Source organism: Nyctibius grandis, chromosome 1 (assembly GCF_013368605.1).
Source record: "Nyctibius grandis isolate bNycGra1 chromosome 1, bNycGra1.pri, whole genome shotgun sequence".
Lineage (NCBI taxonomy): Eukaryota > Metazoa > Chordata > Aves > Nyctibiiformes > Nyctibiidae > Nyctibius > Nyctibius grandis.
In genome coordinates, this window is record NC_090658.1 from 122,209,385 (window position 1) to 122,224,983 (window position 15,599).

Below are 15,599 nucleotides of genomic sequence, written 5' to 3' on the forward strand. Positions count from 1 at the left end.
CGGTTCAGGGCACAAATCCACTACGATCTCCAGCACGGTCTTTCAGAAGACACCTTTGCCGAACCCACATGGGACACGCTGGATTGCAGGACCATCTTTTTTCTCTTCACCTCCAGGAGGGGAAGAGGAAGCCCCAATTTAGAACAGAAACAAACCACCACACCCTCACAACCCACCAGCAGTATGGTCTTGGGCAGGTATTGACTCGCTTCAGCAAGTTCGATCCTGACTGCACAGTGGAAGAGGGCCACCATCACGTTCGCAAAGCCTGCAAATGAAATCAGGGAAGAGGGAACACCACAGCACAGGGGTCCAGTGTAGGACAACAGCTTTCATCTCCTAGAGGAGGCTGTAGCTCTGAGCACCAGCACATGCAGACACACGCCACACAAATTTCAAGCACTGTCTGCTGCTGCCAAATACTGCTCACATAGCCCCATTTTGGGAAGGCTCAACACCCACGCCTTGGCCAGAGCTCTCTGCCCATATCCAACACTTTCAAGTTCCTTTGGTGCCCACTCATGGTCAGACAGCAAAGGAAGGAGCAGGTTTTTGGCTTCATCCCGTAACACAACGAATCTGATAGCGTGGTAGTGAGAGAGGGCATTTTTAAACATGTCGGGGATGGGAAGGAGGTACATACTTGAACAGACTGGAATAACCAAGAACCTGTATGGTATAGCAATTTGAATCCTTTCCCCCAGAGTTTAATCCCAGATCCCTTTTATCTTCCAAAGTAGAAAGCCATTTTTTTCTTCAGATATATTAGCAGATCTTTAAATTATCTTTTACCTCTTACAACAGAGGAAGAAAGTAGAAAGTTGTTGTAGTTGTTTTTTTTGTTTTGGTTGTTTTTGTTTTGGTTTTTTTTAGAAGAACATTTCTGAAGTTATGGCGTATGTCCAACAACTCTGGACATTTTCCAATGTAAATAATGTTTTAAGTCCTACTGGGTGTCTGTCCTGCTCTTAATGCCTGAGCTCATGAGAAATCAAATTTGCCTTGAGGGCTAGAAGCCTCCAGTACAATTCCCTTTTCCACCTTATACATAAGTAGCATCCAGACAAGTAGAAGACACCCGAGTATGTGAACTGCGAAGGCTGCAGTATAAGCTTATACATTAAAGGGAATACATGTTCTCCACCCACAGGAGGACTTTTGCTGAAGAACACAGATCAACCACTAAACAACCTGTAGGAAGCCAGTGTTCACTAAGCTGCATGTACGTGGGACTATCTGCAGTACACTAAAGCACTTAAAACAAAACAAAACAGATCAACCAAGGCTACTGGTAAACATTTCGTAAAAGATTTATTTAAGTATCATTTATCACAAAGAGGAAAATACATATAAGATTAGAAGCATGCAACCATCTTCCGCATTTCTATTTATTTTTCTTGTATTTGCAGCACATTGTATTACAACTCCTGTGCCACCCTCACTTCTTCCTAAAAAATACGATGTTTCAAGACATAAGATAACCAAAAAACACAATAAAGGTAAAATAACATATGAGAAAAGTGCAAAGTAAAAAAAGTCACGTATATACCACATTCAACCTCCCCTCCAAAAAACAGATAAAGGCAAACTGTCATTTTGCTGCACGATCAGATTGTCTTTATGAACTACTTTACAAAAAAATTAATATAAATTAAGGGCACGATCCTGCAGACACTTATAATTGTAGCTAACTTCAATCGTAGATTGGCTCAGTTGGTATTATTAAAAGCCACAAGTTAGTCACATGCATAAGTTCTTGCAGTATAAGGCCCTAAGGCAATAAAATGTTTAAGAGCATTAAGGAGAACAAAAATTAAAGCAAACAAAATCACTCCCAGATGTGTTTTGCTTAGTAAGTCTATATCAAACATGTTTTAAACAGAACAGTTTGCTCCTAAAGCCCTGAATATTTCTATTACTTAAGCAGTTTTGCAAGATTAAAAGACAAAACCCCCAGGAAGCTGGTACAGATGTTAATTAACATAAAAATTGCTTCAGGCAGGTATGTAGGGAGGTGGAGGCTCCTTCTCAGGCATCTTCACTGCCATTTCATAGGTTGGCAAAACATACTAAAAAAAGAAGACATTTGGAAGAGATTAATTCAGAAGGTTTAGGGGAAAAAAAAACCACCACCACCGCCACAGAACAAAAACATACATGCCCCATCAGCAACCTAATCCTCTGTTGCAGGCAAATGTTTTTAAGAAAAACTTGCTGCTCTTTCTAGTGAGGAAGTGAAAGAAGATGCAACAGTAGTTTACTGCTCTGCTGAACCCAACCCTAGGTCATTCATTCCACCCCACTGCCTCTTACTTTTGCAAAGCAGCAAGGAAGGTTTTAACTGGTGCTATCAGAAAGCTTCACTCTACTACAAGAAAAACATTCAAAGACTTTTCTCTACAAAAACCTCCTATTTTATGCACTATAAGAATGTAATAACCCACCATAACATTAGCTGCTTTAACTTGTTTAATCTTTCCAGGCTTTGTTTAGAAAGCTGGACAAGGCTTGTAAACATGTATGGATGCGGTGGTTTTCTACTTCAAAATTAAACTATGCTGGTTCCTTTTATCTCAAAAAAGTTTTACCTGCGGAGGAGCTTCAAAAGCAGGGTACACAGCTATCTCTGGCAAATTTCTGTTGCTGATATATTTATAGCAGTTCCATACACAGTTAATTAGGTATGCCTGAAAGGAGAGAGATTTCTCTTTTTAAAGACCTCATCTGCGTTAGCTGATTCAGAAATCAGATGCCGGATTACATTCATAGGACAAAAAGGAGCATAAATCACCTTAGTCGATACATACCTGAGGAGTGGTTGCTATCTCACAGATTTAGCCATGTACCTATGTTGTTCCCCATTTAGCTTTGCTACCACAGTGACTCAGAGAGGATGAACCACACAGGTTTTAGCAAAAGAATTCACAGATCTATTCAACTAATCTCTCTATCTGCCTCAGCAGTGCTAATCAAATTAATCCCCAACTGGCTTATGCTTCTGTGAATCTTGGTCCAAACTTGCCATGAGGAGGAGGAGAGGCTAAGAGCACAATCCCACTCATGCCTGAGTTAGCATTACTGTTTGTCCAACTACCAGAGTGAAGGAGAGGGCACAAGCACAGAACTGGGGTGTCAAGGAGAAGAGCAAAGTAGCCTGGACTTTAAGTCAACATTAACTGCTGTAGAAAGACATACCACCATGCTCTGATGAGGGTTAGATTTTTTAATCTGTATAACATTAATATCTCTGAATTCTTCACTGGCAAGTTGGCATGCGGTTATACACAAGGTACTGAATTCTCCAATCAATACAAAAATATCATGTACTGTATTAGGCTTCCACTCCTCCCAGTCAGACATTCCTCTTGGAGGAAGTATAGAAAAGGAGTAAAATACTTTTTCATTACCTCATTTTTTCTTAAATTCAATCTGAATGCAATAAAGAAATATTGTCACGGCCAATGTATATTATCAACTCACTTCTCTAATATGCTTTGTCTGCACAAGTTTTTGTAATTCAAATAAATGCCTCTGTATTTAGATCAAAAAGAAAATAACTGGTAATATCACCCCTCAGTAGGAGGAATGATGCAGCTCTGAATGAACCTATGCATTTCCTCCTTCCATCATCTTCCTTCCAAAACATGCACCCTGGTTTGTTAGGCACAGTGAGAGATTTCAAAAGTTTTGTTTAGAAAACTTGCATGCAGTAGCTCAATGTTATTTCACTACAAGCTTAACTACAAATATTAAATTTATTTCCACATATGCAAAAAGATGGTATTTGAAGTCTTCGTGCATTCCTACTTCCTACTCAGGAAGGGCAGAGCTGCATAAACATGCCCCACTGCCCAAAAACAAGTTAGCTGAAGATACCAGTACACCACATATAAGGCTCAAGTCATACCGTAATTGAACATCCTAAGAACTTCTTTGAGCAGAATTGTTAACTCAGGATTAACAAGTCAGCTGAGTTCTTAATTCAGCATTGAGAATTAACTCAGTTTGATAGCATCTTAATATAGTAACTCATGAAACAGACATACGCTTAAGTTTTAACTTACCTTTAAAATGATAAATAAAGCAAAGAACACCAGAACAATAAACAAGAGACAGCTGGAGTCCAAGGCAAGGAGATCGTCTTTGTAAGGGAAATCCGGCTAGTTAAAAAAAAATAGGGAAGGGAGAGAAAGAGAGGAGGTAAGCATGAACACTGCACAGTCACAAATAGGACAGAAGGACATCCAAACTTTGCACCAAATGAAACAAACTCTTCTGTAAACTACTCCCCCCAAAACAACAAAAAGTTCCATTTCTCACTAGTTCATTCTTTATTCTCCCACAAAGCACAGTCTTCACCCTGCAAGAACAGGTCACTACAGAAGAGGGCTACCTGTAGAGAAGCCTTGTACTGCCTACATCCCTAGTCACTTCCTCAGTCTCAGGCTAATACAGATTTTGCACTTATACGGCATTTGTACTTATGGTCCTCTACTTGGTAACTCTTTAATGACTCAGTATTAATTTCCTCCCATCAGTCCAACCCGTAATGTACAGGTGCGCAGAGTAGAAAGGAAAAAGGTTGCCCCCAAACTTCAGAAGAGCCAAAACAAAGAGCTCCTGCAAATTTCAGACTCCTCTTTTTTCACCACAGTAACAGAGCTCAGAGCTTCTCTCCAACATCAATCCAATTTTTTACTCTCTGTTTTAAAAGGATTTTTTTTAACATCTACTTGAACAGATCTAAACACCAGCCAGAAAGAGCCTGTGATCCCCGTTAACTGACAGCATATTCTAACCATTAAATCTTCTTGCAGTTAAAACACAAGCAGTGTTAATGACAACTCCATTACAGTTTCCTTAGAAGGCACTGTTGCAAAATGAGACAAGCCATATAGAACACAAAAAGGAACCCTCAGAATCTCAGATTCCATCCCATAACACTGTAGGATGCTACATCCTATTAATCCTTACCTATACTCTTCTTCCCCTCCCCCGCCAAATAAGGGTCACCACATTTTTCATCTGCAGTAGCAAACCTGCCGCAGAACCACATCACTTGAAGAGTTAGGAACATCTTTGTTTCAAGCGCAAACGTAGCAGAGACAGTTTAAACCAACAACTCCCATCAATTCTTTCTTTACTCTCCCTGGCTTTCCTTTTAGGGAGCAATGACACCTTTGGCCCTTCCACCTCTGATAAGCTCTCATTCTCCTAACCACCCTAGCAGTCATCCTCTATAGCTGCTGCAGCCTGAATTCCTCTTTCATATGCACAGGAAGGTAACTATAGCTCAGCCACTTACCCAATTACACCAAAGTTTAATTTCAAATGTAAAATATCAACTTGAGCTGAACAAACACTTACCAACTGATCCAGGTAATCCTTGATTCTGGGCAAGTAGGTTAGAGAACTGATGGCAACCAGGCAACTGAGCACAAAGTCAAACAGTTGGTAACAGAAAAATGGGATCAGCCAGCCTACACGATGCTAAGGAGAAACAAAAAAAAAAAAAAAAAAAGCAGCAGCCTGTAAAGCATTTTGTTAAAAATTCAAGCAGGAAGTTTAAAACCACGTACTATAAATATACTTACAGCGATTGCACCATACACCATCATTGCACTGATTGTGAACATGAGGAGGGAGATAGCAAATAGAATGCAGGCATTTTCTACGTTAAAAGAAAAACAATAAACATCAGTCAGTTCCTGAAGCTGTCACACTGCAGCTGACAGGTACACAAGCTCTATCCACCACTATGATTTGTTGTCACTCAACTGTTTCATCTGTGCAGCAGCAGAATTGAGTAACTCAGACATCTCCTAATGGAAACTGGTTCAAGAAAATCAACAGGCATTTGGAAAAATCTCTCTGCCTTAGTCAAAAGCCTGAATAAAGCTCAGACACACCAATTAGAAGCCTGACGTAGTTTGATAGTAATGCAACAAAATGATGCTGATTTGCAATGTATGTCAGTGCTAAAAGTATGTGGGTGATTAACTTTACAACTGGAAAGAACTTTAAGTGAAGCTAGCACACTATCAACCTTTAGACTTTGAAATGGTTTGATTATGTAATTTGGTAATCAGCAGCAGCACTGCTCCTTCAGCAACGCTAAGGAAAACAGGAAATCACTGTGTGGAAGGTATCCCGTTATTTACAAGAGAAAGCAGTTGAACAGAAGCCAAATGGTAGCGGAATCCAGGACACTCATGGAAACTGAATGATAAAGATTCTCCTTGTGCATCACAGTTACTGATGACAAGCACAGCTGCTTTCCATGAGTTAGATTATACTCGTTCTCCTACATCAAGCACAGTTTACATTTTTAAACACGGAGAAAGAAACCAGCTTGACAGTCTATAGACATGGTAAGCTAATGCATTTAGCAATACCGAAGCCAAACTGTCTGTTTCAAGCATGGGAATCACAACGATCTGAGAACCGTAACTTTCTGGTCTGCAACTGCTTTGAAAAGATACACTGTAGAAGCACTTACAGATAACAATATCTACATACACAGATGGCATCAAGAAGGAGGTCCTCCCATGTCAGAAATGCATTGCATTGATCAGAGAGCCCTAAGTACTCAGCAATAACAAGCGTGGTTTTCTTCTAAGGATTTGTTTCTCACAACATCCACATGCACAATCAAAACTGTAATATCCCTTCATGCACACAAAACCCTCTAGCCCATATTCCGACATGGGAAGCAAGAATCTTTAAGTCAAAATCATGCAATAGCTGTTTTACACTAAAGAGTGGAGAAAGCACCATCAGAAGCATCTCTCAGTCATATAAGCTTAAGGCTGCCAAGTACACCAACATTTGTTACAAAACATATGACATTTGACAGATACCTGCTGTAATTTTACTTAGCATCTTGGCTTTGTGAAGTATTTAGTCCTTGTTCCCACTCTCATTTCATCACTAACAAGCGTGAGTTACAGTCACAGGTCAGAACTGACAGATCCTCGACTCAGATCATGAACAGTTAACATGAAGACTGTAAACCAGAACACTCAAAATCCAGATTTGTGCTGTACTGTTTATCTTTGCTCCAGACTGGCTCTGACCCTCCCTAAATTTTAGTGTAATACAACAGACTTAGACAAGACACATTAGAAGTGCCACACTCAACATATTTCTGCACATTTAAAAACAAGAAAAACAAAGCATGCGCACACGTTCACGTCATACTATAGTTAAGAAACGTGGGTCATTACAGGCAAATGTTTGACACTGATTACACTTGTACACATCATATACTTCATCTATAACAGCAGAGTGGAAGTAAGTTTAATTCTCCTCATGATGCTTTCTCTTCTGTTTCTTCTGTGTGTCAAACTTTTTAGATAAACACGTTGGTTTCACTCAAGTACTTGGCATCCCAATTCTTCCAGTGTTCTTAGAAAAATGGTATAGTTTTCCTCTTAGTAAACTCCTACACAATAACTGTAAGGTCTTTCCTTAAATCTATGAGGATCACCAAAAATTTAAAAAAAAAAAAAAAAAAATCTTTAAAAATAGTTTTCTGCTTTCTGTTTTACTGACACAACAAGGATAGTAAACGTTTACAGAGAAAGTGAATTAGAGATGTTCCACACATACTTCAACACTTAAAGCATTAAAAGGGCAAGAAATCTTTAGAAATTTTATCCTTTAAGATGCTTAGGAGTAATATGAAAGAAAAATAATATTCCATATAAGTTTTTTTATTCTTGTAGAAGACCTCAATCCCACAATAATTAAAGAAATTCAGAAAACGAGAAACCATATTTAAAAGCTGTATGCATACATTACACACTAGTGTAAGGCAAATACACCATGATACTGTATGCCTTATTTTCTAATCAAAGTTATACACCTACCAGCCATTCTCTCAGAAGTGTAGTAATTTCCAATGACTTCATACTGGATATCAACAGTTTGCACTATATTTGGATGAGTCACTTCTACTGTCAACAAGATGCCCATCAGCAAGTTCACCACCTGAGAAAGATCACAGTTACCTAAAGGTTATTTACACTGCAACAGCTATGATCTTTTTAAGGACACACTAATAAATCTTTTATTTCAGTTAGAAATAAACTCTTTGCTTTGCCTGTATGTGGAAGAAAAAGAAAGAACCCAACTTACAATTAAATTTCAAGCTGATTTAGTTAAACTGCTACCAAAAAAACCCCAGAAGAGCACTGGACACTTGCTAGTTTTAACGAATCACAACTAAACAACTTTGCAAATTAAGAGGATGGATAGGGTTTGTAAGGATTCAAATGACATAATTAAACTGATGCTGCATGATGAACGCACAGATTTGTGAACCGGAAAACTGGAAACAGTTAAAAGAGGCCAGGAAGGAAAAAGTACGACGGACACAATGAGGAACATTTGGAAAGAGCTTCTGCTTTCTGCAAGAAATTGAAAGGCAGAGTTAATTTAATGCACAAATAAGGTACTGCACCGTACTCTTTCAAATAGTGCTGGGGGGCAAGCAGTACAAGGGGATGTGCAAGCAAGACACAGGAAATACTGAGTATGAAGGAAAAGGTCCACTACAGCTCTAATCCTCGAGTGTAGCTTGCTTCTTGGTTTCTCCCATGTTACAGTTTTAATAGAAGCAGGGGAGAACTGGCTCCCTCCCCTTCTGAGATCATTTATTAAAACCTCACCAGTCCTTATCAGAAAGGCTACACAAACACAGGTAAAGTTAAAGAAATCTCACACAAAGATTGAGCCCCAAAATCTGTAAGCATTCAGCATTGGCTATGTGCTTACCAGTCCTTCTCCTCACTTACACTGCCTTTGAAGACTACTTCTGTTTGCCCATTTTGGTACATACCAGAAATGCTTTCAGTAACAGAAAGAGCTCAAATAGTCCAAAGTAGCTTAAGCCTCCGCAAAACTGCCTTCACAGCATTTATAACCTATTCAGAATTTACAAGGGCATAGTTTCTGTTACTAACATCTGGAGAGACATGCCAAAGAAAAAGGCTGCATAACAAAAAGAAAAATTCAGGATGGTATTATCAAGCTGCAGTCATTTTCCAATCAGTATTCAGTACAGTCACCACCACTGGCAGGATTTTCTACAATAAGCCTCAAAAGAAAAAAAACAAACTGGTTTGCCAGATATTTCTTCTTTTACTGGCCTGGTTTCAGAAGTCAATGATAGTAACAGTGGCAAGTCTATGCACAATTACTGAAGTTTTCAATAAGGAAAAAAAAAAACTTTTGAACATTTAAAAGGAGTTTTAGCTTTTAAGACTCACAGTTCCTACAAGCTGCTGCTTTTTTTTTTTTTTAAAAAAAGGGTGTTTTGTTTTTTTTTGTTTGGTTGGTTGGTTTTTGGTTGTTGTTTGTTTTTTTCTTTTCCCCCCTGGGGGAAAAGCTTGTCCTGGTGATAAGCTTGCTTACACTTTATGCTAAAAAGAACCCTTTAGTGAAATCAAAGCTCGTAGAAATGCTACCATGTCATCATGTATTATACAAACTTATTAGAAATTCCAACTACTTTCAGCCACTTGTATCCTCCATTTTATGTCTTGGAATGTAAAATATAGTAACGAGTACAGCTGGCAGTAAAGAACTAAGTTTAGACACCAATATCTTTAGCCTTGAAATGAGCATATTTTCCCCCTCGCAAGACACTTCCTACAGGGCAAACTGTCAAGTTGCTCATCTATATTCTCTCAGCACTCCTGTTTCATCCTTCTCTACTTTGGCTTTCTGTTCTCAATGTATTTTCAAGCCTTGCGTTTCCTCCTCTCTGTGAGTGAAGCGGGGGTATCAACCTATACTTTGGGAAATAACTTCCTGCTCTATATTTGTTTTAAAGATCTCTGGCAGTTGAAACATTGACTTCTACTTCATAAAACACAAAGAGACATGTTCAATTATAGCTAAATCATTTATTGTTTATACACAGTAATCATTTTAACTTAAACAGTGATAAAGTTCAGGACAAAAGATGGTATTACTTCAGTACTGAGTTTAACTGCCATGATAGGCTATCTGCCTCAAGATAAAGAGCAAGCAGCTCTTAGTTAATATAGAAGTATTGAAGAACCTGAATGCCTTGGAATTCAAAGAGTGAATCATTCAAAAATGTGAGACTGTGATCCTACATCTGTCACTTTTGATTTTCATCCTATCCATGGTCCTAATTTAGCATACAAAAGTCCTTAGTAATTTCACTAGATACTGAGTGCAGTGCGAAGTATTAAAGCTTTATTTTCTCAACCTGAAATGGCATGCAAGGAAAATAGGAAAATGAAGAGTCAAAGTCCAATCTATTAGGATCAGTGCAACAGACTAAAAATACTAACTAAAAAAACCCCAAACAAACCCAAACCTCTGCCAATTAACACCCCAGAGTTTCCAGTACTCCATTACTGCTATTTGTGAATCACATTGCAGCACTGAGCAATTCATCATATTCAACATAAAGATTTCAATTAAGAGTTACCAACAACTCCAAATTGGGAGTCCTCTTAAGCACAGAGCCTGTATTTTAACTACTACTATTCTTCTCTCACAGAAGCTTGGTAACAGCAAGACCACAAGGCTTGTTTGAACTTGATAGTCAATGTGACTGGCAGCAAGAGTATGGTTTGGATTGCAAGGCACCATCAGAGCAAATAAAATATATGTTCACAAATGGTCTACATGGAGAAAAAGTCAGAAAAAAAAAATTGCACAGGTAAGCCTCACTGTAATCTGAAGATTAAAACCACAACCCCCCCCCAAAAAACCCACCAACCCTGACAAGCCAGCGCTCAGTGGATACTGCACCATCCTGAGGTAACACCTCAGAAGTCCCAGCAGTCCCATCCTAGTCTTTTTTGATAGGAAGTCAAAAAGATAATAATAAAAAAATAAATTACAAAATGCATGTTCAAATTCTTATTCAAAAGATGGTTCCATTAAGATGAAAAAAACTTAATTTAGTTTTGTAGTAGTTTAAGAAGTGTATTTTATAATTGGGATAACTGAGCTTAACGAAAGTTTGGTGTAGCTTACATCAAAATCAAAAAATCCAATAGCTGGTATTAAAAGTAGAAAGTCAGCATTTATTACAACCTGGTAACAGAAATTAGCTCCCCATAGGATCAGAACTCAAAAGACTGTGGGACTATAACAAGCATTAGCTTTTTAATTAGTGAGTTTTATCTCCACGGTATACATTTAATGCCTAATCATGTAAGTCGTCCTCTCTCTGGAGGCCTGAAAATGAAGTCTAGGCTTCTCCAAGCACTCTGAGTGACTGAAAGTCTTGGACATAGACAAGAATTCTTACTTATCATTTGCTTATTTCCTTTTATGAGCGGGAAAGAAGAGTGAAATTGCTTTGCACTACTACACTTTCTCATCTTTTAGGATCAGTGCAACAGACTGAACACTGGAACAGGCTGCCCAGAGAGGTTGTGGAGTCTCCTTCTCTGGAGACATTCAAAACCCGCCTGGACGCGTTCCTGTGTGATATGGTCTAGGCAATCCTGCCCCGGCAGGGGGATTGGACTAGATGATCTTTCGAGGTCCCTTCCAATCCCTAACATTCTGTGATTCTGTGATTCTGTGATCTTCCTCTCACTTTTCAAGTATTTCCTTAAACATGTTCCTGAAGAAACAAACCAAGACAGGTTTTTTGTTTTGGTTTGTTATACTGAAATAATAAAAACTGAAAAAGAATAATTTTAAATAGAGTACTTCAGAGCTTCTAGCACTGTCAAGATTAGATTAAGACCAGTTACATTCCTTCTTACCGGAAGTCCTGTTCAGTGAACAAACGCCTCCAGAGACCATCCTCACCCTCCTGCTAACCAGTAGCAATTGCATCATTTTGACTCCAGCTGAAGTTTGCTGCCAGAATGAAACAGCCACTCCCTCCAAAACAATGCTATTACTTTTAGACTGTTTGTTGAACCCTGATCTGATTTTTGCCAGTGCAGTGTTCACGCTTCCGGTTTCTGGAAAGCGCTGTGCCTCATAAGAAAGTTTACAGGAAGAAACAAACTTCAAAGCCACACGTTTGCAATTATGGAGCTAGGAATAAGAGGTTTCTTTTTCCTTCCTACACAGAACAGTAGTGGGTGTTGCAGAGTAAACCAAACTATATTAGTCCTGGAACTCAAGTACGAGTCCACTAGAAATGTTCTTAACTCATCTTTTTGCAAATACAGTTTTATCTATTTATCAGAAACGTAGCAGCATACGGACTGAGGCATGCCTAAAAGACGCAGTTCGATCACACAGCATCAGCAGCAGACATTTTAGAAGATAAGTCCTTGTTCTCTCTAGACTCCCAGAAGTACACAACAAGGACAGTGATATAACTGTTTTAGTGATAAGTTAAATAGATGCAAGATTTAAGAGTATACAAATAAGCAAGGAATAGGAAAATGCCTAAAGAAATGGTTACATAAGAATAACGCACATGTATTAAATAGCCAAAACTCTTATCTCACTAAAACATCTGGAGTAGATTGCTACTAGACTCCATTTTATGTTTGGTATCAAATTCCTTCAGGACTGCACAGCACAAGACACAGTGTATCCCGTAAATACAGGCTGACCAAGACTTTCAGTACACAAAGCCATTGTTGAACTAAGCATTCTCCCTCACCAAAAAGCTACCTCCCTCACAAAAAAAGGAAAAAAAACATCCAAACAACCTACCCCACACAGAAAGTTATTACTATTTGTCCCACTGTAACTTAAAGCACAGATTATTAAAGTAATTTAGAAATACTTATCACAAGATAGTGTCTGAAAGACTGAAGTTAGCGATATACTTAAATGGTGCATTAATTAACATGTCTAAACAACCTGACATACCCTAGGCCATTTAATTTTTAAGTTTGTCAGCAGGAAGTTTAATTTTCACTGTTCAAACTGTACTTTACCTTCAAAAGGTATGAATTATACTTGAATTCTGATTTAAAGCATTAAGCAAGACCACCTAAGACTTCATGGTAAGACCTTATTTCAGCTCAAACAGCTCACTGTTGTCAGACTTAAAAGAGTTACTATCAGATGGGAGGAACTGGATAAAAATTTTCAATGCATAGTTTAACAAAGTGTTTGATACGGTTTAGAGAAAAACGCAGCTACGGAGTACTTCACATGCATCCTGCTACCCCGAACTCCATTTTTCCCTCTAGCAGCCTGAATCCGTTGCAGTTACACAAGATCGAAGGAACAGTTGGCCTCAGACACCACCCCACCTCTGAAGTCATCAGCCTCATCAATTACCGGCTTTTCACCATCCATAAGCACTATTGGTATTTGCACAGAGTCAGAAAGGAGGAGGAGGTGCTGCATCCAGGCCGCAAGATGAAACAGGACAGCAGGAGAGGTAGAAGCTGGAAGTACTACGGGGTCTGTAGCTGGGGAAAGCACATCCCTGCCCACCACCCCCAACAAGTCCCTGGGTTTCTAAATACTCCTGCAAACAGGAAAGAAAAGCAGGGAAGGCAGGAAGGTGCGTTTGTTCCATAACAAGGATGAGTGTCTCCTTAATGTTGACAATTTATGCTTTTACTTGAGCTACCAGAAGCATATTCTTGATCTCCTTCCATCAGCATAACATAGCACTTCTGGAAGTTTTGCAGGTTTCCAGAACAAGTCCAATGTTCCATACTGCAATATTGGGACCTTACTTTTCTATTTTACATGAACTAATAGTAGAACTTAACACGTAGACAATTTTTCCAATTTCTTTTTGAAAAAGAAAAAAAGTATCCCTTTCCTAGAGTTTGGTTACATTTGCCACTCCCCCACCTTGCTTTTTCTTCCATTCTTCTCTCCTGTCATTTTATTGTTTGCCTGTACATTTTTTTTTGTCAATGGAAGGGCCAAGATGAAAAAAAAATAAGGGATCTCCCCATACCTGCTGAAGATAAACCATAAACTCTCCAAACTTAAATCCCCGTACCTGTTAAAGCAGTTTCTGTGCATAGCTCCTTCACATAAAGGTATAAAAATTCAGCATTCTCTATTTTTACAATCTGGGTAAGGGTGAAAAAGAATATAGGCTTTGGTTACAGCTTCAGGAGAACAGAAAAGCTATGATGCAATGTTTCTGAACTAACTTCACATTTTTACTGCCCATGGGGGTAAGGGGAAGGAAAGAGAAGGAAATGACTTCAATAAAGGGGAACTCAGTTCCCCTTTAAGGGAACTAAGGGAAGTTAAGGCTCCAGGCCTTAACTTGCTGATACTGTTTTCACATTTCTACTTTACCCTAGTTCAAAACTATCTTTTAATATTTCAGCTTCACCATCACAGCGCTGGCAAAAAGCACCCACCAGTCAGAAAAAAGCAGGTGTTTTGGAAACAGAACCTGTTTCTATTGCTCCTCAACCACTGTGTTGAGAACACAGAGTACTGAATAACTGCGAACTTCCCTTTCCACAAAGCTCTTCCAACAAGCAGAAGCCATCTTCACTCTGAAGATCCTCACCTTCCTTTCAGAGGTTACACACTACTCAGAGGAACCACATCCTATTCTCAACATACCCAAAATTCCAGTCTCTCCAAACATCAGCATCTCTTCTCCTACCAAGGCCACGTTCAGTACTGTTTGAAACATGTAAAAGTTCCTACCCCTCCAGTCTAAGAAAGGGAATAGTAACAGAACCCCTCAGAGACCCAGGTTAACATGCCCTGAACTTTCCCTTCATTTGATCTTTTAACCACAACAAGGGAGGCCGCCAAGGGACTACCGGGTTTGGCAAGCCCGAAACGTCCCCCGGGAATGAAGAGGGGCCCGAACCACACCGGCTGACCCCAGGGAAGTCGTGCAGCTTCCCCCGCACGGAGCAGCACAGGGGACAGTCACGACAGCAGCTGACCCCCGAAGGAGAGCAACTCCCCCGGCGAGGAAAGGGGCAGCCCCGCTGCGCCCGCCGCCACGGCCCCCTCAACGCCCCCGCACGCGCCCACCCGCGGCGCATGCGCGCTGCCCACCCCCGCGCCCACCGTTCCCAGGCTGGGCACCGGGCCAACTCCCGCGCATGCGCGCTGTGCACAACTCCAATCACCGCCCCCTCAACGGCGCCGGCCGCCCCCCGCGCCAGTCGCTCACCATGTACCAGGTGCCCAGAATAATGGTGCCGGTCCGCACATGGCAGCAGCCGCAACAGCGGGTACTGTAGAAGCGGTCCCGGCTCCGCTTAAACGTCATGGTGGTAGCAGCGGCGACGCCGACCTCCCGACTCCAGGTCCGCCGCCCGCCCTCTCCAGCCACTTCTCCTCCGGCTGAGGGCCGGAAAACCCTCGTGCGCGCGTGACCGCCGCTCTGGCCAATCAGACGCCGACAGCGACGGCACGGGGGTGTGCCTGCGGGAGGGCGTACGCGTTGCCGCGGCAACAGGCGATTGGCGGCGCCGCGGACCAATCACCGCACCGCTGGGGTGCAACGCCCCGTCGTTCACCTGGGGGGGGGGGGGGGGCGGGGCGGGGCGGGGCGGGGCGGAGCTCACCTGAGGCGGGTCCGGTACCCGCCGGGCACGCGGTGAGCGTCGCCCCCTCCGTCCGCCATGTTGGGGCGGAGCGCGCCCCTACCGCCACAGCCCCAGCCCCCTCAGGGCCGGTAC

At 40.9% G+C, this 15,599-nt stretch overlaps 1 protein-coding gene across 1 annotated transcript; it reads right to left on the reverse strand.

Moving 5' to 3' along the window:
- Nucleotides 1–1,286: 1,286 nt before the first annotated feature.
- On the reverse strand, nt 1,287–15,294 carry LAPTM4A (lysosomal protein transmembrane 4 alpha). The gene is made up of 7 exons (XM_068409448.1): nt 15,089–15,294; nt 7,872–7,992; nt 5,595–5,671; nt 5,368–5,490; nt 4,065–4,160; nt 2,589–2,687; nt 1,287–2,069 (listed from the first exon to the last, which is right to left on the reverse strand). Exons 1-7 carry the CDS (start codon nt 15,185–15,187, stop codon nt 1,995–1,997), a joined length of 690 nt encoding a protein of 229 aa, XP_068265549.1. The 5' UTR covers nt 15,188–15,294; the 3' UTR covers nt 1,287–1,994.
- Nucleotides 15,295–15,599: the final 305 nt, after the last annotated feature.

What these genes read in the sequence shown, in the direction of transcription:
- LAPTM4A (XM_068409448.1), bottom strand. Translation starts at nt 15,187, where the DNA reads ATGACGTTTAAGCGGAGCCGGGACCGCTTCTACAGTACCCGCTGTTGC. An exon ending in AGGATTACCTGGATCAGTTG is followed by an intron (nt 4,161 to 5,367) that starts GTAAGTGTTTGT and finishes TTTTTTAACTAG; the next exon opens with CCGGATTTCCCTTACAAAGA. An exon ending in CTTTATTTATCATTTTAAAG is followed by an intron (nt 2,688 to 4,064) that starts GTAAGTTAAAAC and finishes CTCTCCTTTCAG; the next exon opens with GCATACCTAATTAACTGTGT.